The sequence below is a fragment of the Mauremys mutica genome, chromosome 1 (genome assembly GCF_020497125.1).
Source record: "Mauremys mutica isolate MM-2020 ecotype Southern chromosome 1, ASM2049712v1, whole genome shotgun sequence".
NCBI classification, from domain to species: Eukaryota; Metazoa; Chordata; order Testudines; family Geoemydidae; genus Mauremys; species Mauremys mutica.
The window spans coordinates 32,615,727-32,642,237 of NC_059072.1; the positions used below are offsets into that span (position 1 = coordinate 32,615,727).

Here is a 26,511-nt window from a genome sequence, read left to right on the forward strand (position 1 = left end):
TAAGAACCATAACTTATTCACCTCTGAACAGTTTTCTTTTTGCTTTTAAGACCAGTGGTCTTGCAACAATATCCATTTAGGTAGTCCCCTTCTCCGGCCTGGAGCTCCATTGACCTCAGTGGGGTCCCACATGGTGGGAAAGGTTTGTCTGCATGGGTGTTTGCAGGATCAAGGCTAAAATTGTAACCTTAAAGTGATCCTTACATTTCCTTAGTTTATTTAAGAGCTAATGCCCTATGAAATGTTAGTTCTTTTAATGGAAAAAGCTAATTCTGTGTAATTTGGCAATTGCGGAGTGGTTTTTGATTAAATTTTTCAAAAAGTTTACTTTTGAACAGGGCCAAGCATAGGAACTTTTACTAAAAAGGTGAATTATTTGGAAAGTTAGTGTATTTTTTAAAAATGCTGAAAATAGATTTTTACAACCAAGTAAATGCCATGATTGAACTATAGTACTGATATCTAGCAGGGTGTTTAAGATAATTTTATCTCTGTACATTGTATTTATCTCAGCCAAGCACAGTTTACGGATAATCTACAGTTGCTGACCCATAACTTTGCTGTCATTTCTCAATTATGCAATTTTGAACTGTGGCAGAAAGATTGGAATTTGCATAAAGACCCGTTATTTCTCTACCATACAGTATGTAAATATCTATACTATGATTGGGTGATAGCTGTTGTTAGCCAATCAATGCACATATTTGTATAATCTCATTATGATTATTTCTCAGTACCTATACAATGTTTATGCAACTCTTTCCTCTCTGATTGGCTTCTGCTCTCAAAAATTGCCATTAAAATTCATAACAAACAACTTTCCTCCTCCTCTACATTGTCATCCCATCAAACTCTAGATATGAAATATATTTAATTTTAAAAGTATTGCTCTTTGTGGGATGGGAAAGAGGTAGTAAACCTTCCTCCAGGGGTCAGAAGGAACAGGATATGATGATGTGAAAGCTGGGATTAGGTAGGGTGATCTGATATGGAGGAGATAAGGGCAAAGGCTTCTGGGTTTTTTTTGTTGTTGTAGGCATCTGGACACAGTTATGAGATTAGTTGCCTATCAGAGTACAGAGGAGGGAGTATGTTTCATTATAACTACTTCTGGAAAGTGCTGCCAGTTAAATCTACAATAACAGTACCCCACATAAGAATCCCTCAGGCTTTCAGTCACTACATTTTTTTTTTAAACTCAGGATATTATCATCTTATAAATAGGAAGCAACCTCAAGTTATTTAGATAAACAGAACCATGCTTCATGTTGTTTATTTTCCAGTTTTCAACTGACCAAGTTAATGGACCAAATTCTCTGTGGACTGAAATATGCTTAGAAACCAAAAGAAGAAAAATATAGTGCAGAATTGGTAATATTACTACAAAATTTAAAAATTGTTTGGACAAAACTACATATTTGGCAGTTTAACACTGGAAATGATTTCTCATTAATTATTAGCATATAAAAGGCCAACAGTTGTAGGGTGTAGGTAGGGAATTCAAGTAACTGTACTTGGTTCTTTAAGGGCTTGTCTACATTTACATCATAGCAGTGGCACAGCTGCACTAGTGTAGCGCTTAGGGAAGAAGCTACCTTTGCTGATGGGAGAGATTCTCCTGTCGGCTGAGGTACTCCCGCCTCTCGAGGGGGTGTAGCTATGTCAAGAAGAGAAGCCCTCCTGTTGACACAGCACTCTCTGTATTGGGAATTAGGTTGATATAAGTGCGTTGCTTGGGGGAATGGATTTTCCACACCCTTGAGTGATGTTGCTATATCGATATAAGTTAATAGTGTAGACCAGTGTTAAAAGACCTACTGTCAGTTGTTGGCATTGGATGAGCAGCACTGGGAGAACCCGAGATCAATCCTGTGATACTTAAGTAACTTTTCAGTACTTTTCAGTACTTAATAAGGCCCCTCCAACACTAAAGCCTTCCTTGTAGAGTGCTCATTGCACTCTACAAGGAAGCAATGTAAGGAAACTCTTGGGGTTTTCAGGATATAATGGGAATTTATCTCCCCTGTCCATGGAACAATTAAGAGTCTAGGTCTTGTCCTCCACATCCAGTTCTGGCTATGCATGTTCACAGACTTTTCGCAATAGTAGTGGTCTATTTTTTTTTTAAAATGCCTCTCTCATGCAGCAGGTGCTAATGCCTTATTCTTACTTCCATGGTAGATCTGCTTAAAGTCTCTATTGAAAACTGGGGGGTTCCTCTTCCAGCATCAAGAAGTACTTTTAAAAGGCAGAGAGTGAGGAAACTAATATGAATTTCATTATAACAGTTAAACAGACCCACCAAAAAGAGGATGAGTGGCCTTAATCTCAATCTGACACTCATTCTTAATTCTGAGGAATTTGAATACTATCAGATCTATTTAACCCATTTATTTGATAGGATCATCAGGAAAATGTACGTGTAACAAGCTATAATTAATTTCCTTTCATTTTGTCATGTTGCTGCTGCCTGTGGAGTGTGCATCTAGTTAGAGTTTTCCTTAATGAGTTACTGACTTTCCCAGAGGACAGTTTCACAAGCATAGGGTAATACACTGGGAGGGAGTAAACAGCAGCTAATAGCCATACGTGCAGTAACATACACACTCAGATCAGCATGTCACTTAACTCCATGTCACAGCAGGTTTTCTTCAGGCATCTATTTTGCTGTCTTCTACACTTACATAGATAACATGATGAAAATCTCCACAGGAAACTGAAGAAAATGAGAAACATTGCTGTGAGACATTATAATTGGGAATTTTTATATAGTGATTTTTCCCCCACATACTGATACAAATGCACACTTTGCCTGTTGCTTTTTTTCATCCACACATTATTTAATCCTTATAATATTATTATGAATTGAACTCATTGCATACAAATTTAAACCAATCTTCCTACAAATACTATTTGAAAGTTGTCTTTGTTTTCTGATGGGAAACTGAGAAAAGGTTTAAAATGAAATAGTACTTTATTACTTCAAAAGAATATCAATCAAGTAGTAATCCTTCTGTTTCTCTCCTATCTTATTTTGCTTTTTTAGAACTCTTCCCTTTTCCGTTTTTCAGTTTCTTGATATCTATGATGTCATGAACGTTTCCTCCAGCATTGTGCCGAGTGTTTCAGGAAAAACTGTGCATACAACACTCACATATCTAATGTAAAGAACAAGCAGAGAAAACAAAGGGTTTTTTACATGTTTGGAAACCTGGTGTGCCTTCTTAATCCACTAGACAGATGCAAAAATTACACACGCTCACTTTTTCTTTTGCTCACTTTAAAGTATTTGTCTGTTGTTTGAGGCACTTCTAGAATGATTAAAACATGCCTTTATCATGGATAAAGGGTGGATATAGGAATATTTGTGATAGTTATTAATTATTTGTATTGTAGTAGCACCTGGGCACTCCAGTGTGGGCTAGGACTGCACTGCATTAGATGCTGTTCAAAACACAGAGCAAAAAGATGGTCCTGCCCCCAAAGAGTTTACCATTTAAGCGAGATTTGTCTTGCTCGTCCACATTGACACAATATTCACCATGCCTCAACAATAATTAAGGATACAATTCTGTCATGGAGGTCACAGATTGTGCGACTTCTTCTGGGGCAGGGCTGGAGCAGCTGTCACCCCAGGGCTGCCTGAGCAGCAGCCCCAGGCTCAAGCAGTGGCTGGGGTCAGGTCAGACCCGGTGGGGCTGGAGCAGCTGCAAGCCCCCAGGAGTGCCTGGCCTCCCCAGGGTATTTTTAGTAAAAGTTAGGGACAATCCCTGCTCCCAAGTGCTATATGCTTCTCGATTCCCTCTCTCCAGATTGTTTGATTTCCAAAGGCATCCATAAGATGAGGCAAGGAGAAAGGGCAATAATGGCTGCCTCCCCACCATCAGGCAGCCATTTCTGCAAAATGGCTATTCCTCTACTTGAACAGGTGAAATTACCATCACACATGAGTTTCTGCAACAAGGTCCAGTCTGATACCCAGACACACACTTGCTGAATGTAGATTTGATGATAAAAGGCTTATTCCAGGCAGAGAAAGTAATGTTCTGCTGCCCTGAAGAGAGAATTCTATTTTGAAATTCTACTTCCTGGATAGAACTCCAATTTGAATACTGCGGTGCAGGCAGAGGCAGAAATTCCAGGCATCTTATTGTTATCCTCAAGCTCCTTCAGGTTGGCTTCTTAAACACCTTAAACACCTAATAACCGGGCTGTAGTATCTGTCTGTCTCTCTCTCTCCCCACCCCCTCCCTCCATCCTATTGTAGCTGTTCCACTTTTATAAATAATCAAATATTCATTGAGCCAGAGAGACACTGACTCTATAGCCTGGTGGACAGGGAATTCATCTGGGCTGTGGGAGACTCGTCATTCAGAGCAGGGACTTGAAATGAAGTGTGTTACATGCAAGGTAGCTAACCTCTGACCTGCAGAATCTCTTGCTCTCACTGAAATTTTGACCAGTAATTCCATCATGGATCTGAGAAACCTTTCCTATGAAAGTTTTGTCAAAAAGGATAATTTTCTACTAAAAGTTTGTTTTGACGACTGCATTTTCCAGCAAAGTTTTGGTGGAAAAATTCCCAACCAGCTCTAGCTCACATAGCCTGGCAGACAGTGAGACAACCGGAGCTATTCACCCCCCTGTGATGTGGCAGATAGCTAGCAGGGGAACTGTTGCTCAGCTGCAGTAGGGAAGGGAAGGGACAGCAACTACTTAGAGCACTACCAGCTGTTTCTTAGGCTGCAGGGAAGTGGTGGGCAGCTGTTGGGGAGGTGGTGGTATTCTATTCAAACTCTCCATTTTAAAAATTACAGGAAATAGCTTATGGTGCACAATTTTCATCTTAAGATAAGTATCAGAGGGGTAGCCGTGTTAGTCTGGATCTGTAAAAAGCAACAAAGAGTCCTGTAGAGAGCCTCCACATCCATGGTGGCTAGGATGGTGTTTTCTGGGAGATCACCAATGCGTTGTAGTTTTCCCAGGAAATCAGTGGTATCACGGAGATAGCTGGGAGTGCTGGTGGCATAGAGTCTGAGTAGAGAGAAAACATATCCGGATAGTCCTTCAGTGAGAGTGCCAATTCCAGAGATGATGGGGCGTCCAGGATTTCCAGGTTTGTGGATCTTGGATAGTAGATAGAATAACCCCGGTCGGGGCTCTAAGGGTGTGTTGATTTGTTCATGTGTTAGTGTAGGGAGTGTCCTGAGTGCAGTTTCTTAGTATATTCCTTAGTGGGATCTGAGGAAAGTGGCCTGTAGAATTCGGTATTGGAGAGTTGTCTGGCAGCCTCCTTCTGGTAGTCAGACCTGTTAATGATGACAACAGCACCTCCTTTATCAGCTTCTTTGATTATAATGTCAGGGTTGTTTCTGAGGCTGTGGATGGCATTGCGTTCTGCACGACTGAGGTTGAGACAAGCAATGTTGTTTTTCCACAATTTCTGCCTGTGCACATCAGTGGAAGCATTCTGTGTATAGGTCCTGAGGGTCGAAATGACAGTCGCCATGAAGGAGGCTGCCAGAGAACTCTCCAACACCGAATTCTACAGGCCACTTTCCTCAGGCTCGCTACACAAACATCCCACACACACAGATGGAATACAAGCTGTCAGGAACAGTATCCCTGATGATGACACAGCACAACTGGTTGCTGAGCTCTGTGACTTTATCCTCACGCACAATTATTTCAAATTTGGTGACAATATATACCTCCAGACCAGTGGCACCGCCATGGGCACCCACATGGCCCCACAATATGCCAACATTTTTATGGCTGACCTGGAACAATGCTTCCTCAGCTCTCGTCCACTCACACCCCTTCTCTACCTATGCTTCATTGACGACATCATCATCATCTGGACCCATGGGAAGGAGACTCTGGAAGAATTCCACCACGATTTCAACAGCTTGCACCCCACCATCAACCTCAGCCTGGACCAATCTACACGGGAGGTCCATTTCGTAGACACCACAGTACAAATAAGTGATGGTCACGTTAACACCACCCTATACCGAAAACCTTCATGCCTCCAGCTTCCACCCCGGACACACCACACGATCCATCGTCTACAGCCAAGCACTGAGGTACAACCGCATTTGCTCCAACCCCTCAGACAGAGACCAACACCTACAAGATCTCCACCAAGCATTCTCAAGACTACAATACCCACACGAGGAAATAAGAAAACAAATCAACAGAGCCAGATGTGTATCCAGAAGCCTCCTGCTACAAGACAAGCCCAAGAAAGAAGCCAACAGAACTCCACTGGCCATCACCTACAGTCCTCAGCTTAAACGTCTCCAGCGCATCATCAGTGATCTACAACCCATCCTGGACAATGATCCCTCACTTTGACAGACTTTGGGTGGCAGGCCAGTCCTCGCCCACAGACAACCCGCCAACCTTAAGCATATTCTCGCCGGCAGCCACACACTGCACCATAACAACTCTTACTCAGGAACCAATCCATGCAACAAACCTCAATGCCAACTCTGCCCACATATCTACACCAGCGACATCATCACAGGACCTAACCAGATGAGCCACATCATCACCAGTTCATTCACCTGCACGTCCACCAATATAATATATGCCATCATTGCCAGCAATGCCCCTCTGCTATGTACATCAGCCAAACTGGACAGTCTCTACGTAAAAAGATGAATGGACACAAGTCAGATATTAGGAATGGCAATATACAAAAACCTATAGGAGAATACTTAAACCTCCCTGGCCACACAATAGCAGATGTAAAGGTAGCCATCCTGCAGCAAAAAAACTTCAGGACCAGACTCCAAAGATAAAGTGCTGAGCTTCAGTTCATTTCCAAATTTGACACCATCAGCTCAGGATTAAACAAAGACTGTGAATGGCTAGCCAACTACAAAAGCAGTTTCTCCTCCCTTGGTTTTCACACCTCAACTGCTAGAAGAGGGCCTCGTCCTCCCTGATTGAACTAACCTCATTATCTCCAGACTGATTCTTGCCTGCATATTTATACCTGCCTCTGGAAATTTCCATTACATGAGTCTGATAAAGTGGGTATTCACCCACAAAAGCTTATGCTCCAATACATCTGTTAGTCTTTAAGGTGCCACAGGACTCTTTGTTGCATCTTAAGACAGTCACCCCGCAGGGTCACAGGTCACTGGTTGGACATCACTGCGGTTGATTAAGGCATATCTAGGGCGTCATAGTGGTTGTAGCCAACCAGCTTTAAAAAATGTGCATCAGGTGTATATTCTGAATAATTTCTGTGCTGAATGCACAGCTTCTTACTGTTGCTGTTTGGGATACATTGAGCACATTATTAGAATGTTCATTTATTTGTATCTTTTATTATTATTAGGAAATATTTATATTATAGCATTCAAAGGCCCCAACTAGGATTAGGCCCCATTGTGTTGGGCACTGTACCAACACTGAAAAGAGACAATCCATGCCTTGAAATAATGTTTGTAATTGTTTTTCCTTTTAAAAGAAAATAACTAAGTAACATCTACGTGTGTGTTTGTGTGCACACCCACATACACAAATATCTTTGCAGAGTAATTTGTAAAAAAAATATATATATATATATTTTAGAAGACTATTTTTATTGCTCTTGGTACTCCTCTCTCAAGTGTGAAATGTCTAGAATTATATAATTTATTGTATATGAATTCTAGTTAATTGGACATGATTCAGGATTTTCACAGTCTGCAATAAATTAAATATTCATTAACATTTAGAACCTGTAAATGACACAGTTGAGCAATAAATGATGCATTTAGTCCCTGTTAAAGAAGGGGTTTTGAAGATTGTGAATACAAGCTGGCTGTCTTTGTTATCAATTATTTTTCTCAACCTTGCTTTATTTATTCTGTGCACTTCATTGACTTGTCTTTTTCCTCTTTCTTTTTCCGCAGCAGCAGAAGAAGTGGAAAATTTTGATGTTTCCAGTCTGCCTGAAGAAGTGCTGCAGAACATTGAAGCTGACAGTTACTGGTGCATGAGCAAGTTGCTTGATGGCATTCAGGTAAATTGATTTCTCCTGTTCTTAACTAGTGAAGATAACTGATTAGTGGCTTTGAACTACTTTAAGGATGTTGAGAAAAAGTACATGTAAGAAAAATAGAGGAAAACATAAATTTCCCCATAGTGGAAATCTGCCATGAGTTTGATGAAGGGTTTTTTAAAAAGTGCTGCACAACTTTTTTTTTTTTTTTTTTGGTACCGAACTTCTATATGTCTCAATACATTATGATATGTGAGAATGAAATTGGAGGTTGTGATTCCAGAGACATTTTAAGCACTTGGCGTCTATTAGTAGAGCAACATTTTGTTTCATTTGTTGTTTGAAGTCTGCACATAAAATGGTCAATGAGGGACAATGAGAAACTGGATTTTTGAAATTGACTATTTTAAACAAAATCCACTTTCTGGCAGAGTAACCTTTTTGTTGTTTTTTTTTAAAATCATTTAAAAACCTTTTTTTTGTACCCTAGTTTGTTTGTAGGGTATCTTGTGGTGGTGTCTGATTTTATAGGGGAAATGATGAACAAAGTGCAGTCAAATGCACCAAATGAACAAATGCAGTAATTAAAATACAGGTTTTGTATATATGAACTGTTGGAATAAAATTGTGTCTATAAAAGTTAGAACCATCTACATGAGGAAATAAAGCCTCAGTTAAACTTATCTGTTTTGAATAGAGGGGACCTGCACAGTCCAAAAGAGATTAATTGTTAGATCGAAACATAGTCAAAATATAAGATTTTTAGAGGTTTAGATTAGTCTATGCATTAACATGAACATAAAATAAAATAAGGACAGGTTTCAGAGTAGCAGCCGTGTTAGTCTGTATCCTGAAAAAGAATAGCAGTACTTGTGGCACCTCAGAGACTAATGGACACCATTAAATTAGGTTTGAATAAAGACTGGGAGTGGATGGGTCATTACATAAAGTAAAACTATTTCCCCATGTTTATTCTCTGCCCCCCACCCCCCACACACACTGTTCCTCACAACTTCTTGTCAACTGCTGCAAATGGACTATTTTGATTACCACTACAAAAAGTTTTTTTCTCTCCTGCTGGTAATAGCTCACCTTAACTGATCACTCTCGTTACAGTGTGTATGGTAACACCTATTGTTTCATGATCTCTTTGTGTATATGTATATCTTCCTACTGTATTTTCCACTGCATGCATCTGATGAAGTGAGCTGTAGCCCACAAAAGCTTATGCTCAAATAAATTTGTTAGTCTCTAAGGTGTCACAATAAAATGTTGTTAGTGTTTTTAGTTTAGTTTTCAGTTTGCAAAGCAAATTACATGCGTTTAATTACATTCACTACAAACTTTTTGCTGATGCAAGTTATGTCGGCATAAAGCCACTGCAGTTGATATATCGCTTATGTGTGTGCATACTTGGCCCCCTTGTGTCGGCACTGCAGAAGTCCTTGTTTCAGTGCACAGTGTGATGCACCAAGTGTAGTTATACCAGTGTGCAACTCACCACCATCCAGCACGCTCTGTTTTGGTAAGTTTTGGCAATGCGTAATGGGGCAAAAATGAGTTGTTAAGGGATGACTCGGACTTGTGCACTTTTCTTCATCCCATAATGCTATCTCTATCCCATAATTTTCATGCCTATTTTGAAAATCACATGAATTTGCACATCTCTGGAAGAAGCCTGGACCTTGCACAGCTCTGCACTGTCATGAGTGTTGCAAACACAAGGTGCACAATCTTCCGGTATTTGCAGAGCCAGAGAGAGCATAATGATTTTCTGGAGGACAGATTGCTGTGCATAGAAAGAACCAATTCAAGATTGCTGAAGGCTTTCATGGAGCACCTGTAAATGTTGGCCTCAGAGCACCTTGTCACAGAGTACATCAACAGAAAGGGCTCTTTTTCTATGGTTAATGCAAATGCTGGCAGATCACCGGTGATGCTTCAGCAACATCAGTGTTAACTGGTCAGGGAAGGAGGATTACACTCACATCTCTAAGAACACAAGGCTGCTCAAAAGGTACAATCAGGGACTTTCTTTCCTGACCAGCGGATTACCATTGGTGATGTTGAAATGCCAGTAGTGATCATGGGAAACCCAGCCTACCTCATACTCCCCTTACTCATGAAGCCATACACTGGCCACCACAGCAAGGAAAAGATTCAGCTATTGCCTCAGCCAATGCAGAGTGACAGTTGAGTGTACTTTCGGTAGATTGAAGAGGCACTGACATTGTTTACTCACAAGATTGGATCTCAGGGAGAAAAATATCCTAATGGCAATAGGTGTATGCTGTGTCCTGCATAATATCTGTGAAGCAAAGGGGGAAAGTTGCTGCCAGGCTGGAGGTGGAGTGGCTTTCTGCTGAGTTTGAATAGCCAGATACAAGGCCTGTCAGAGTTCAACACAGCTATATCGCTCAGGGAGGCTAAAGAGGACTTTAAGAGTGAGCCACTGTAATGTATTTGGTGTACTGTGCTCTATCTGGCCCTGCTGTTTGGGAGCCTGTTAGGAATTGTGTGGCACTTGGTGCACATCTATGAATATAACACTGACAATGCACCTATTAATGTTGTGGTGCTTGCTGAACATTTATGATTTTTACACTGTGTTTTGTCTCTTATCCCATGAACTGTGTCCAAGTGTACAATCGCATGTTAAGTGGGTGCTTTCAGTACCACTAGCCATTCTGCAGCATAAGTTGGGAACCAATCAAGATGAATAATTTTCCAAACAATAGAGTTTTATCGAGTAACAAAAACACTTCAAAAATTTGTGCAATTAAAAGCAAATACATTAAAACTTTAATAAATTTATGGAACAGATTTTAAAGAAGGAACATTCATGTCCGTTGTAGCTACCCATACTTCAACTCTGGCTCTCACAGGTCAGTGTTTATCCTTAATTTTCCCTGGTGTGGAGTGGCAGGGGTAGGAACTTAGCACCCCATGTTGCGGGGATGGGGAGTGTAGGGAGGTGATATACTGCAGTTCTCCATGGACTCAAAGGGAGGTGAGTCTGGGTTTGTTGAACCTGAATGTCCACGAGAGCCTGTAGCATCTGTGTTGGCTGCCGGAGAAGCCCCATTATGTCCTGATATAGCTCCTTCTCTGGGCTGTTCTCTGTCCAGTTTCCTTCTCCATACACTCTGCAACAGTCATCCTCCAGTTCTCTGTTCATGGTCTTACCCTGGCAAGCCGCGTGCCAAAGATTGCTGACCCCTGCTGTAGAGGCTTATCATTGCCAAATTTAAAAGGCCACTGATTAGAAAAATATAATACCTAGTATTTCCTGTTCTTTCTTGTTATTGTGAGCTGACCATCATTACTTTATCCTCCAATCCAGAACCGATATAATGCATGTTCTTTTTTAAGGCTGTATAAATTGATGACACGCTTTTCAAAGAAGTGCTCAGTCCCTGAAGAATGCATCTTGTACTTTTTGTTCTAGGAGCTGGACTGAAGTTGTCCAGATTGTGATTGGCATATTAATTGTAAATATGCATGTTCTGATGCTGATTTAAGCAGTGACTAGAGTTTAAAATGAATATACTAGTTCCACTTTTTTTCAATGTATCTGGAGATAATAGGGTTTGCCTTGACCCTTTCTGGATCTTGGTTAAAAATGAACAACTCACACTACTATGTTTAAACCATAGAGCCTTATTGTGCTTTATTCATCTGTAGTTTTATTTTATCATGACTTAATGTATGCTAGTTTCCTGGAATAGAAATTGTACATCTATTTGAAAGTAGAAAGGTGACATATATTCCATGCCTATCTGGTAATTCTGTACCCACGGTAGTATGTCTTTGTTCTTACCATTCTGCTGGTGAGGAATTGCTGACTGCTACTGATCATCTTTGTATAAAACACCAAAGAATTTACAATAATTTCCTATTTGCATTTGCGAGTTAAATTACTCTAATGTGACTCAGCAAGGTCCTTAACTAGAGTGTATATACGGGAAAGGCATTGCTGTACTCTTGGCCCTATTACTATTTATAAAAGAATTATTCTTCCATAACGCTTTCTTGCTTTCTAATTTGAATGTTTCATTGGGTTAGGCATTTCGCAGAAGGGCCACAAACTAATTAAGGTCATAAGAGGTTCACTTTTTAATAAAATTGTTTATGAAACATATAGGGAAGAAAAGTACTCTACTTTCCCTAGGGTGTTGTAAACATAATTATCCTGATCCAAGGTCAAGTAAATAGCAGCATCTGAAAAATGTAGCCTGTTTTGTTTTCTTAATTTGACCTCTGTAAAATGTGATTCATTGCTTATTTTAGACTTCATAAATGACACATTTCAAAGCACTTATAGCTCAAACATAGAAAATAAGCTCTCGTAATACTTTAAAAAAAAATCTTGTGAGGATGAAAAAATAAATGTGTAATGTGTTCTCCTAATGAGAAAAGATGTATAGTACACGCTTGAGAGAAGAAGTAACAAGGCATAACCAGTCATATGTAGATACAAAAAGAGAGAAATAATTGCTTGGCAGTAGTAGCACAAAGAATGCTCTGGGAGTTGAGTGCATGATCAATTTAGTATTAATTAACAATGGAAAAAAAATATAATGTATTTCTTTACCTGGTTTCCCTGAAAGACCCCAAACAATTTAGTTGCACTTTCCCTAATGTATACTGCTATCCCTCTTGCCTGCCAAAAGTGAGTTCAGTGATCACTCCTCCAAGTCTCACTTGTGCACACAAACTAGTATGTTTGGATCAACCAGTTATTTTTCTGTGAGGATGAAAGAAGAAGTAATAGGCTTGAGATGCAGCAAGAAACATTTGAAATATGTGGATATGTTAAGACCTTTTATATAGTGCATTAATTGTCACTAGAAATATCCAAGGATGCACCATCTATCATGGGTGGTTTTTTAGGCTAACAAAATTAAGCCTGCCAGTATGCAAAGAAGTGGGCGTGACTCGGGCCCACTCTAGGTTCTCTTTATATTTACTTTGTAAGTTGTTGTAAAGCAAAGAAACAAACATCTCTTACATTTAAGTAGATTGCACTTGTCAATTATTTTTCCTACTTCTTTTGTCCGTGTGACCAAAGTTAATTTAATTCAGTTTGAACATTATTTATATTCAAAACCAAATAACCTGCTGCCTTCCCCTTCTTTCTCCCCTCCCAATCCATACCCAGAATGATTGACAGTAGCACAAAGAGAGTCCCAAACAAGTTCAGGGCCCCATTGTGCTATGCACTCTACACCCCCATGGTGAGAGACAGACTCTACCTTAAAGAGTTTACAACCTAAACAGAGCTGTTGATATTTTGTTTGAAGTATGGCTGTAGGGTGTTTAAATAATCCTAAAAGCACCAAAGAGTACTGTACGGGGGCGGCTCTAGATATTTCGCCGCCCCAAGCAGGGCGGCATGCCGCGGGAGGGGCTCTGCCGGTCGCTGGTCCCGCGGCTCTGGTGGACCTCCCGCAGGCGTGCCTGCGCGGGACCAGCAGACCCTCCGCAGGCACGCCTGCGGGAGGTCCACCGGAGCCACCTGCCGCCCTCCTGGCGACCGGCAGAGCGCCCCCCGCGGCATGCCGCCCCAAGCACGCGCTTGGCGTGCTGGGGTCTGGAGCCACCCCTGGTCCTGTGGCACCTATTAGACTAACAGACGTATTGGAGCATGAGCTTTCGTGGGCAAATACCCACTGCGTCGGATGCATGTAAATATCCTACTAGTTCAAAAGTTTTAAAAGGGGGGTCAAAGCGCTCAGATGCTACAGTGATGAGCTAAGTTCCCTGTAAGCTTTGCAGCCGCACAGCAGCCTATTTAGAAATGCACAGGCGCTCAGGGAACCTGCCCGGAGACCTGCCACAGCCTGGGGAGGGGTGCCCTTCTCCCCCAGCCCCAACCTAGCCCAGCCCCCAACCAGGCGTGGCCGGGGTGGCCTGGCCCGAACCCAGCTCCAGCTCCAGCACTAGCCTGGACCTGCTGGTGCTGGGGGAGGGGCGCCTATCCTGCAGCCCCAGCCCCGGAGCTGCTCTGGCGGGGAGAGGCACCTCTGCCCCCCAACCCAGGTGCTGCTGTGGAGAGAGAGAACTGGGGGGAGTACTCTCTCCCTGCCTTAGCCCTGGGACACCCTTCTGCACCCCAAACTCCTTATCTCCAGCCCCACTCCGGAGCCCTCACCCCCTGCATCCAACCCTCTGCCCCAGCCCTGAGCTCCTCATCCCCAGCCCCACCCCAGAGCCCACCTTCCAAGCCAGAGCCCAAACCTATGCCCCAGCCCAGAGCCTCCTCCCACACTCCGAACCTCTTGGCCCCATCCCCATCCCATGAATTTTGTTGTGTGCACCAATATGGAGGTGATGTGTCACACTACTACTTCTTCCCTTAGGAGTGCGTTACCAGTTCATTTAGTCTTGTCTCTCAAAAAAATAAGAGTCAACAGCAGAGTGAGGCCCAAATTTAATTTGCTTGCCTTTTTTATGGAAAAATTATTTCTTCTGTTACCTCTCTTCCTCATAGCTGTCTAATTCTAGTTTCCAAAGTTGTTCAGAAAGGTACTGAGGCATGGGTTTATCAGTAGCCAATCTAGGATTGTTAAGACTGAGAATACCTTTAGTTTTCCTCCCCTTCTTTGGAAAATGTGTGTAGATGTGTGTGCTCAGTTGGACGAGACACTTTTCAGTATAGATACTGCTGCTGAGTCCCTGAATAGATTAAGTATTTGGTATTGGCCTTCTGACATACTTAAGATTCTTGTCAGGAAAGGGAAGCCTATTTTTATGTTTGCTGCTGATTGGTTTATGTTCAGATAAGTTGACCCAGTTTCTAATTCCTTATCTTTCACTTTAGAGGACTTAGGCTGAGTATGCACTTAAGCTATGTCAGCACAGCTACATCAGTCAGGGGAGTGAAAAAACACACCCAGACTGACAAAACTATACTGACAAAACCCCCACTGTAGACACAGCTGTGTCAATGAAAGGGGGCTTCTTTCAGTGTAGTTAATGAGGTTCAGGGAAGTGGTGGACCCTCTCATGGCGACCGGCAGAGCGCCCCCCGTGGCTTGCCGCCCCAAGCACGCGCTTGGCGTGCTGGGGCCTGGAGCTGCCCTTGAGGGTGAGGGAGGAGTTGATCAGCGGGGCTGCTGGTGGGGAAGGGAAGAGTGCAGGCTGCCGGTGGGTGCTAAGTATCCACTTAATTTTTTTCTGTGGGTGCTCTATCCCTGGAGCACTCATGGAATTGGTGACTACGAGGTAGAATTGACAAACAAGTTTTCTGTCAACAAAAATACAGTAGAACCCCATTTATCTGAGCCTCTCTTATCCGGCTGTCCATATTAACCAAACCACCTTCTGCCTGGGGCCATCATCTCCGGATGGCTGGGCCTCAGGCCATCAGCCCTGGGCGGCTGGGGCTTCTGCCATGCCTGGGACTGACAGCCCGAGCCCCACCACCCATTCTCTAGTTTATTTGGATTTTTGGTTATCCGATCTGGCCTCAGTCCCAATTAGATCAGATAATCAGGATTCCACTGAATGTTTATTCGCTTTTCCCTGTGTCGACATATAAATTAAGCATTCTAAGCCAACACAATGGGAATCCCATTTACCTATGGAGCTGAGGGGGGATTTGTAATCAACGGGGAAGCAGCACACCAGAGAATATGCTGCAAGGGGGTTATCCTGATTCTGGGTACCAACAATAAACTTTGGGGGATATAAGGAGAAGGAAAGGAAGAGACCCCTTTATTCTGTACCTAGGAAGTAATCAGGCACTGCAGTTATATTCATGAAAATGGGATCCCAAACTGCCCTTGTTGAAATGCTGCAGAGGACATTTGGGGTGAAGTAAACTTTAGGCCTGGTCTACCCTATGTGTTTATACCGAATTTAGCAGCGTTAAACCGATTTAACCCTGCACTCGTCCACACAACGAAGCCCTTTATATTGATATAAAGGGCTCTTAAAACCGGTTTCTATACTCCTCCCCGACGAGGGGAGTAGCGCTGAAATCGGTATTGCCATGTCGGATTAGGGTTAGTGTGGCCGCAATTCGACGGTATTGGCCTCCGGGCGGTATCCCACATTGCACCATTGTGACCGCTCTGGAAAGTGATCTGAACTCGGATGCACTGGCCAGGTAGACAGGAAAAGCCCCACGAACTTTTGAATTTCATTTCCTGTTTGCCCAGCATGGAGCGCTGATCAGCACGGGTGGCCATGCAGTCCCAAATCCAAAAAGACCTCCAGCATGGACCGTACGGGAGATAATGGATCTGATCGCTGTATGGGGAGACAAATCTGTTCTATCACAGCTCCGTTCCAGAAGACGAAATGCCAAAGCATTTGAAAAAATCTCCAGGCTATGATAGACAGAGGCCACAGCAGGGACTCAACACAGTGCTGTGTGACAAGTGTAATGGAAAGCCAAAGAATCAAATGGACGCTCATGGAGGGAGGGAGGGGGGACTGAGGACTCGAGCTATCCCACAGTTCCTGAAGTCTCCGAAAAGCATTATTTGCATTCTTGGCTGAGCTCCCAATGCCTGAAGGGTCAAAAACATTGTCGCCAGTGGTTCAGGGAATATGTCATCAGTTTACTCCCCCTCCCCGCTCAAAGAAAAGGGGAAAAAATCATTTTTCGCCTCTTTTCAATGTCACCGTATGTCTACAGGATGCTGCTGGTAGATGGGGTGCTGCAGCGCTAAACAGCAGCATCCTCTCCCCTCCCCTCCCTGGTGGCAGACGGTACAGTACAATATGACTGATAGCCATCCTCGTCATCATCCTGTGAGTGCTCCTGGCTGGCCTCGGTGAGGTTGGCCGGGGGCACCTTCTTTAAGCTTTGTGTCCTGGAGATTCAGTCCTGGCAGATGGTGCAATAGGGCTGGTAACCGTCCTCATCATACCAGCTGGAGGCTGAGCTCCTCTTCCCCCCCACCACCTTCATGTCTAATGGAGATTCTGGACTATCATAGCAGCGGGAGGCTTTGCGCCTCTCCCCCTCACCCTTTAATGAGTAATGGAGATGTCCTGCCTGGAATATCATAGCAGCTGGAGGCTGCCTCTCCATCATTTTATCTCACTAAAAAGTCAGTGTTTCTTATTCCTGCTTTCTTTATTACTTCATCACACAAATGGGGGGGATAACTGCCACGGTAGCCCAGGAGGTGTGTGGGAGGAGGGAAGCAACGGGTGGGGTTGTTGCAGGGGCACCCCCTAGAATGGCATGCAGCTCATCATTTCTGTGGGATATCTGGGGCTCTGACCCGGAGCGGCTGTGCTCTCTGGTTCTCTAGTAGACTTGCCCCATATTCTAGGCAGGACTGACTCTATTTTTAGACAAAACATAAAGAAGGGAATGACCTGGGAAGTCATTCCCATTTTTGTCCATGCGCCCCCGGCCGACCTCAGTGAGGCCAGCCAGGAGCACCCATGACAGCAGCAGATGGTGCAATAGGGCTGGTAACCGTCTCTGCTACCTTGCAAACGCAAATGAATGCTGCTGTGTAGCACTGCAGTACCGCGTCTGTCAGCAGCATCCACTACACATACGGTGACAGTGAAAAAAGGCTAAATGAGCTCCATGGTTACCATGCTATGGTGTCTGCCAGGGCAATCCAGAGAAAAAGGGCGCAAAATGATTGCCGTTGCTTTCACGGAGGAAGGATTGAATGACGACATTTACCCAGAATCACCCGCGACACTGTTTTTGCTCCATCGTGCATTGTGATCTCAACCCAGAATTCCAATGGGCGGGGGAGACTGCGGGAACTATGGGATAGCTACCCACAATGCAACGCTCCGGAAATCGACGCTAGCCTCAGTACATGGACGCACACCACCGAATTAACGTACTTAGTGTGGCCGCGTGCACTCGACTTTATACAATCTGTTTTAAAAAAATGGTTTCTGTAAAATCGGAATAATCCCGTAGTGTAGACATAACATGCCAGCCTCCTGTCTAAGGGTAAGTTTGGTCTCAATCTTGTTTGTTTTACATGCAACCCTTTTGTTTCTATTACCCTTTCTCACTGTCTCTTGAATCTTTGATAATAAACTTCTTGTTGTTTTCACTATAAATATACCTCAGTGCTGTGGTATTATACAAGGAGTTGAACCTGAGTTGAATCATTCAAGCTGGCGTTTATTCTGTTCCTGAGGGACAGCAGACTTGGTATTTCTGTGAGTGTTCAGTGATGAAGGGGCTGAACGCTACAGGAGACTGCTTCAAAGGAGGTCAGGATCTGGGGTACGATTATTGTTAACCTGCAAGACAAAGCGAGTGGTAGCATAGCCTAGAGGAGATTGTTTGGGTGGCTAACAGACTGGGGATGTCAGGGAGCTGACACTGGGTTAAGCACAAGCAAGGTCTTCTTGCTGGAGGCTGGGAGAGTAACCAGGTGACTCTCAGTCCTTGGTACCTGAGAACAGTCATAGCATGGATTTGTTGAGCAGAAATTGTGAGGCTTTTTATATATGCAACCTGGCTTTCACATTTTAGAGTGTCACTGCAGTCTGTATTCTGTTTTATAATTGAACTGTCAGTCACTTTCGACTGTCTACTCTGTGTACTCAATCTTTACTTATCCATGACCTTAAACCACATCTATTTTTATCCTATGGTCTTTTGTACCAGAATCCAAGGTGCATCCCAAAGCAAACTTCTGCAAAGCACTGCTGCAGAATTGGATACTTATTTTTATATGTTCATGTCATGTGCCATATATGACTAATGTAGGCATTTGTGTTCTTTGCACACAGTTCGATAATTTCATACTTTAAATATATTCCATGGTATTTTTAATACATACCTTCTCTTTGAACATTCCTGAAAACTAGTGAATCTCAGAATTTGTGCTTGATTGGACATTTTCCTTTGGAAATATGTTCACTTGCCGATATTGTAGGCCTGCTATAGCTTGAACCATGTCTGAAGATTTATTGAATATACTAATGATCATCCATTTGCTTGCCAGCATATTCTTATTGACACATAATTTAAAAATTCCTGAGATATATAGAAGAGTTTAAAAATTTACAGATACTATTAATTTGATCATTTTATTAAGGGCTTGAATTTCAGCAAAATAAAACTGATCCTACAGTTTTCTCTTTTCACCTGACTAGATAAACATTCATTCATGCTTATTTTCTAATTCCATTTTTTGTATAGCCAAAACCTCCTTACAACACCATCCCACACAGAATCCCAGTAACATGAAAATAAAAAGTTCACATTGATCTGTCACTGACATGTCTAACATTTGTATATAAAATTGAGTACAACACTTCATTTAAAGTTCAGTAGAGATTAACAATACAAATTAAAAAAAAAAAAGGTACAGCAAAAATAACTTTTAATAGTAATAAAATAACCAGAGGAACAATACATAAGCATATGCGGCATAAAAGTTCTACTCAAATGCAATTAAATAGAAAAATTAGCTATAAAATATTAATATGGTTACTGTGGCAGGGCCTGTGAATTTGGGAATATGAGACAGTTTACGCAGTTCCTGAGAGTGGGAATGCCTTGTGTTGCTTATTAGCAACTTCCATGGCTGATTGAAGAGCAGGATTTACAGGCTTCAAAGGGAATCCTGTCCAGTCTTCTGTAATTAGATAATTGCTGAGAAAATGGGTCATCAAGGATGAGTTGTAAATTGTGTGTGGTGTACAGGAGAATGGATAAGCTTCTCTGGGAGGTCAAGGATCCACACTGTCTTAAGTAATACATTCCTCTTTAAGTCTCTAGATGAACATCAATTCAAATACGTGCTTTAAGATTGCTATGTTTCTACCTGTAGTTTATTAAGCTCTCAGGAGTTAGTTGCTAATTGACACCACTCAGTTTTGGAAACATCTGGGTTTCACTTGGTATTCTCAGATGTTTAACACAGGTATTAACATACTGGTAGTTACTCCCATACTAGCATTACAACATCTAACCTGCATACTTATTTCCATACTACAAACTAGATAACTGATCTTTCAGCAATTGCCGCTGTTACTCAGGGTATGTCTACACTACGGGATTATTGCAATTTTACATAAACCGGTTTTGTAAAACAGATTGTATAAAGTCGAGTGCACGCGGCCACACTAAGCACATTAATTCGGTGGTGTGCGTCCATGGTCCGAGGCTAGCATCGATTTCTGGAGTGTTGCACTGTGGGTAGCTATCCCATAGTTCCCGCAGTCTCCCCCGCCCATTGGAATTCTGGGTTGAGACCCCAATGCATGATGGTGCAAAAAGTGTCGCGGGTGATTCTGGGTAAATGTCGTCACTCATTCCTTCCTCCGTGAAAGCAACGGCAGACAATCATTTCACACCCTTTTCCCCTGGATTGCCCTGGCAGACGCCATAGCATGGCAACCATGGAGCCTGTTTTGCCTTTTGTCACTGTCACCGTATGTGTACTAGATGCCGCTGACAGAGGCGGTACTGCAGTGCTACAGAGCAGCATTCATTTGCCTTTGCAAGATAGCAGAGAGGGTTATCAGTTGTTCTGTACTGTCTGCTGCTGTAATGGGTGCTCCTGGCTGAGGTCGGCTGGGGGCACAAAGACAAAAATGGGAATGACTCCCTGGGTCATTCCCTCCTTTATGTTGTATCTAAAAATAGAGTCAGTCCTGCCTAGAATATGGGGCAAGTGTGCTAGAGAACCAGTGTACCAGAGAGCACAGCTGCTCCGTGTCAGATCCCGCAGAAATGATGAGCTACATGCCATTCTAGGGGGTGCCCCTGCAACAACCCCACCCGTTGCTTCCCTGCTCCCCCAATCCTCCTGGGCTACCATTGCAGTGTCCCCCCATTTGTGTGATGAAGTAATAAAGAATGCAGGAATAAGAAACAGTGACTTGTTAGTGAGATAAAATGAGGGGGAGGCAGCCTCCAGCTGCTATGATAGTCCAGGCAGGACATTAAACGGTGTGGGGGAGAGGAGCCCAGCATCCCACTGCTATGATAGTCCAGGCAGTACAGAATCTTTTTTTAGACATGAAGGGGTGGGGCTGATGGAGCTCAGCCCCCAGTTGCTATGATGAAGACGGTTACCAGCCGTTCTGTACCATCTACTGGGAATGACTGGGAGTCATTCCTATTTTCACCCAGGCGCCCCCGGCCGACCTCACCTGAGGCCAGCCAGGAGCACTCACGGGCTGATGACGACGATGGATAGCAGTCATATTGTACCGTCTGCCACCGGGGAGGGGAGAGGTTGCTGCTGTTCACTGCCGCAGCATCGCGAATACCAGCAGCATTCAGTAGACATAGGGTGACATTGAAAAAAGTCAAGAAAAGATTTTTTCCCCTTTTCTTTCACGGGGTGGGAGGAGGGGGTAAATTGACGAGCTATACCCTGAACCACCCCGGACAATGTGTTTGACCCTACAGGCATTGGGAGCTCAGCCAAGAATGCAAATGCTTTTCAGAGACTGCGGGGACTGTGGGATAGCTGGAGTCCTCAGTACCCCCCTCCCTCCCTCCATGAGCGTCCATTTGATTCTTTGGCTTTCCATTACGTTTGTCACGCAGCACTGTGCTGAGTCCCTGCTGTGGCCTCTGTCTGGAGATTTTTTCAAATGCTTTGGCATTTCGTCTTCTGTAACGGAGCTGTGATGGAACAGATTTGCCTCCCCATACAGCGATCAGATCCAGTATCTACCGTACGGTCCATGCTGGAGCTCTTTTTGGATTTGGGACTGCGTCGCCTCCCATGCTGATCAGAGCTCCACGCTGGGCAAACAGGAAATGAAATTCAAAAGTTCACGGGGCTTTTCCTGTCTACCTGGCCAGTGCATCCGAGTTAAGATTGCTGTCCAGAGCGGTCACAATGGTGCACTGTGGGATACCGCCCGGAGGCCAATACCGTCGATTTGCGGCCACACTTACCCTAATCTGATATGGTAATACCGATTTCAGCGCTTCTCCTCTTGTCGGGGCGGAGTACAGAAACCGGTTTAAAGAGCCCTTTATATCGATATAAAGGGCCTCATTGTGTGGATGGGTGCAGCGTTAAATCGGTTTAAACGCGTAGTGTAGACCAGGCCTCAGGTTTGTGAGAGACAAGTTCTGGATGATAATTCCTATTCAGTGTCTTCTGCAAATTTAAAGGTTCTTTCCTTCTTATATTAGTTTCCTGCCTAAGTTGGATTCAGAGAGTCACATAGATTGGTCTGTTTAGCTTTCTGCCTCTTTCCTTCAGCAGCAGCTACTTTGGGAAAAATGTTCTGGCATGGATTCATTGAACACAAATCTGTTTAAAGAATTTGTGTAACTAGCTTAGCTTTTTCATTATAGGGTGCCAGTCCAGTTTGTATTGTAATAATTATACAATTCTTTAGTGAATGCCTATCAGAATAGTCTTTTCTGTCCCACAAACAGTTGGTTTAGAATTGGGTAGTGAGTGCTATTCTGACAAAGAACTGGTATACAGTATCTCTAGTATACACACAATTTTCTACATAAGCAGCTTCCAGAAACCTGGTTCAAGTTTATGTGCATACTCCCACATTCCAAGATCCAGTTTGTTAGGTTTAGAAGTTAATCAGAAAGTCATATTTCATTTTCTCATTAGTAATATGTCCTGCATTAGGGATAGACATTTCCCATGCATATTAAGGGCTCTAGAAATATTTCTCTTCAAGTGGCATATAAACATTTTTTAAAGTAGTGTTTAAGCGTCAGCTACTTTGTCTGCCAATTTAATTTAATCAACGCTTTTCTCCTCACTATCACTAGAAATATACCATATGGTTAATGAGTTCAGAATATTTATTATATGAACATGAAAGCTTATGTGAAATATCTAGAAGAAATAATGTTTGAGGCTTCAACGTGGTAGCCGTGTTAGTCTGTATCAGCAAAAGCAACAAGGAGTCCTTGTGGCACCTTAGAGACTAGCAAATTTATTTGGGTATAGGCTTTCATGGGCTAAAACCCAGTTCATCAGATGCATGGAGATAAAAATACAGTAAGCAGATTTAAAATTTTATTAGAAAATGTTGAAAAATAAATGATACAGAGCATTGAAAATTCAGTTAATAGTCATCGGGGGTACCATACAGCGTATAGGGGGATGTTAGTATTTTGACATTGGATGGCGCATAACACATACAGTCTGCAGTATCCCCCATGGGGGGGTTTAAGGTGCATGAATCAAGGTACAGTCATATACACATGATCTTAGCCAAAAGGCCAAGAAGCACATGAAAAGATGGGAGCTGCCTTACCAAGTGGGGGGTCAGTGTTAACGAGCCAATTCAATTAAGGTGGAAGTGGCCTATTCTCAACAGTTGACAAGAAGAGATGAATACCAAGGGAGGGAAAATTACTTTTGTAGTGCTGATGAGGCCAATGCAATCAAGGGGGCCCATTTTGAACAGTTGACAAGAAGGTGTGAGTATCAGCAGAGAGAAAATTACCTTTTTTTGTGATCCATCCACTTCCAGTCTTTATTCAGGCCCAATTTGATGGTGTCCAGTTTGCAAATTAATTCCAGTTCTGCAGTTTCTCATGGGAGTCTGTTTTTGAAGTTTTTGTTGAAGAATTGCCACTTTTAAGTCTTATTGAGTGTCCAGGGAGGCTGAAGTGTTCTCTTACTAGTTTTTGAATGTTAAAATTCTTGATGTCTGATTTGTGTCCATTTATTCTTTTGCATAAAGACTGTCTGGTTTGGCCAAAGTACATGGCAGAGGGACATTGCTGGCACATGATGGCATATATCCCATTGGTAGATGTGCAGGTGAACAAGCCCCTGATGGTGTGGCTGCAACAAACCACGTTGCCAACTCTGTCCGCAGTCTATTCAAGGGACACCATCATAGGACCTAACCACATCAGCCACACCATGTGGTGTTGATAATAATTGGCCAATATTATGGTTAAGATTGAGCATGTAATGGATTAATGGGTCAAAACACTTTTTCCTGCTTTGTAAATGCAATATAAAGTGAGTGTCAATAAGCATTGTCCCTTGCTAGTTAGGTCTCATACAGTGTGCTTGGTATGGAATTATGAGTCTCAGTGGACTCTGTCCTGCTATTACTAGTGTAGCCAGGACCAGGGTATAACTTCTTTCTAAGTGGAGACAGGAAGGGAATGGAGGGAGAGGAGGAGGAGGAGGAGGAGGATGGAGAGAGAGAATTTGGGTCACTGTAACAATACTGTCCAGACTGCTTTCTGTTGGTTAGTCTGGCTCCGGTAATGATCAAGTGGAAATCACTGTAGTCCTTTGGCGAGCCCTAAATCCTGTGGCTTTTGCTGTGGGTGTGGAGTGACAGAAAACTAGAAATCCTGCGTTTAGTTGAAGAAAGCCCTACATTCTGACTTAGAACAATGCTTCTTTAGCTCTCGTCCCCTAATGCCCCTGTTCTACTTGTGCTACATTGATGACATCTTCATCATCTGGACCCATGGAAAAGAAGTCCTTGAGGAATTCCACCATGATTTCAACAATTTTCAATCCCACCATCAACCTCAGCCTAGACCAATTCACACAAGCGGTCCATTTCCTGGACACTACTGTGCTAATAAGCGATGGTCACATACTGGAAACCTACTGACCGCTATACTTACCTACATGCCTCCAGCTTCCATCCAGGACACACCACACGATTCATTGTCTACAGCCAAGCTCTAAGATACAACCGCATTTGCTCCAATCCCTCAGACAGAAACAAACACCTACAAGATTTCTATCAAGCATTCTTAAAACTACAATACCCACCTGCCGAAGTGAGAAAAACAGATTGACAGAGCCAGAAGAGTACCCAGAAGTCACCTACTACAGGACAGGCCCAACAAAGAAAATAACAGAATGCCACTAGCTGTCACCTTCAGCCCCCAACTAAAACCTCTTCAGCTCATCATCAAAGATCTACAACCTATCCTGAAAGATGGTCCCTCATTCTCACAGATCTTGGGAGACAGGCCAGTCCTCGCTTATAGACAGCCCCCCAACCTGAAGCAAATACTCACCATCAACCACACAACAAAAACATTAACCCAGGAACCTTGCCAACTCTGATGCCACATATCTATTCAAGTGACACCATCAGGGTCGGCACCAGCTTTTTTGCTGCCCCAAGTGGCGAAGAGGAAAAAAAAAAAGAGATAAAGCCACGATCGGTGGCACTTTGGTGGCAGCTCTATCGTACTGCTTCATTCTTCGGCGACAATTCAGTGGCCGGTCCTTCCCTCCAAGAGGGACCAAGGGACCCACCACCGAATTGCCGCCGAAGACCCGAATGTGCCGCCCCTTTCCATTGGCCGCCGCAAGCACCTGCTTCCTGCACTGGTGCATAGAGCCAGCCCCGGACACCATCATAGGACCTAATCATATCAGCCATGCCATCGGGCTCGTTCACTTGCACATCTACCAATGTGATATATGCCATCATGTGCCAGCAATGCCTCTCTGCCATGTACACTGGCCAAACTGGACAGTTTCTACGCAAAAGAATAAATGGACCTAAATCTGACATCGGGAATCATGACATTCAAAAACCATTAGGAGAACACTTGAACCTCTCTGGCCACTCAGTAACAGATTTAAAGGTGGCAATTTTGCAACAGAAAAGCTTCAAAAACAGACTCCAATGAGAAACTGCTGAACTTGAATTAATATACAAACTAGATGCATTAATTTTCTCCTCACACGTATCATTTTCTCTTCTTACTCATGATTATGTGCATCTACACTATGAAATTAGGTTGATTTAATAGAAGTCAATTTTTTAGAAATCGATTTGATACAGTCAATTGTGTGTGTCCCCACTAAGCACATTAAGTCGGTGGTGTGGATCCACAGTACTGAGGCTAGCATCGACTTTCAGAGCGTTGCACTGTGGTAGCTATCCCACAATTCCCACAGTCTCCACTGCCCATTGGAATTCTGGGTTGAGCTCCCAGTGCCTGATGGGGCAAAAACATTGTTGCGGGTGGTTCTAGGTACATGTCATCAGGCCCCCCTCTCTCCTTCCCTCTGTGAAAGCAATGTCAAAAAATCATTTCTCGCCTTTTTTCCTGGGTTACCCGTGCAGACGACATACCATGGCAAGCATGGAGCCTGCTCAGCTCACTGTCACCATACGTTTCCTGGGTGCTGCTGACAGACGCGGTACTGCATTGCTACACAGCAGCAGTTCCTTGCCTTTGCAAGTTAGCAAAGAGGGTTAGCAGCTGTATTGTACCATCTGCTGCTGTCTCGGGTTACTCCTGGCCAACCTCAGTGAGGTCAGTCGGTGGCGCCTGGACATTTTGTCTTTTGGAATGGAGTTTAGATAGCATGGATTCGTCTTCCCATACAGTGATCAGATCCAGTACTTCCCGTTCGGTCCATGATGGAGTTCTTTTGCGATTCTGGGACTCCATAGTCACCTGTGCTGATGAGATCTGCACGGTCACCTCTGGGCTTGCCACGCTGGTCAAACAGGAAATGAAATTCAAAAGTTCGCAGGGCTTTTCCTGTCTATATGGCCAGTGCATCTGCGTTGAGAGTGCTGTCCAGAGTGGTCAAAATGGAGCACTCTGG

At 43.3% G+C, this 26,511-nt stretch overlaps 1 protein-coding gene across 6 annotated transcripts in view; it reads left to right on the forward strand.

Annotated features, from left to right (window-relative positions):
• Window positions 1-26,511, forward strand: part of TBC1D22A (TBC1 domain family member 22A) — a 409,891-nt gene that overhangs the window by 159,547 nt on the left and 223,833 nt on the right. For 5 of the 6 annotated variants that reach the window (XM_044995243.1, XM_044995223.1, XM_044995251.1 and 2 more), the window contains exon 9: window positions 7,911-8,020. In XM_044995243.1, coding sequence (XP_044851178.1) covers window positions 7,911-8,020 — 110 coding nt within the window. The remainder of the gene's footprint in view (window positions 1-7,910; window positions 8,021-26,511) is intronic. The other variant, XM_044995230.1, reaches the window with a different exon arrangement.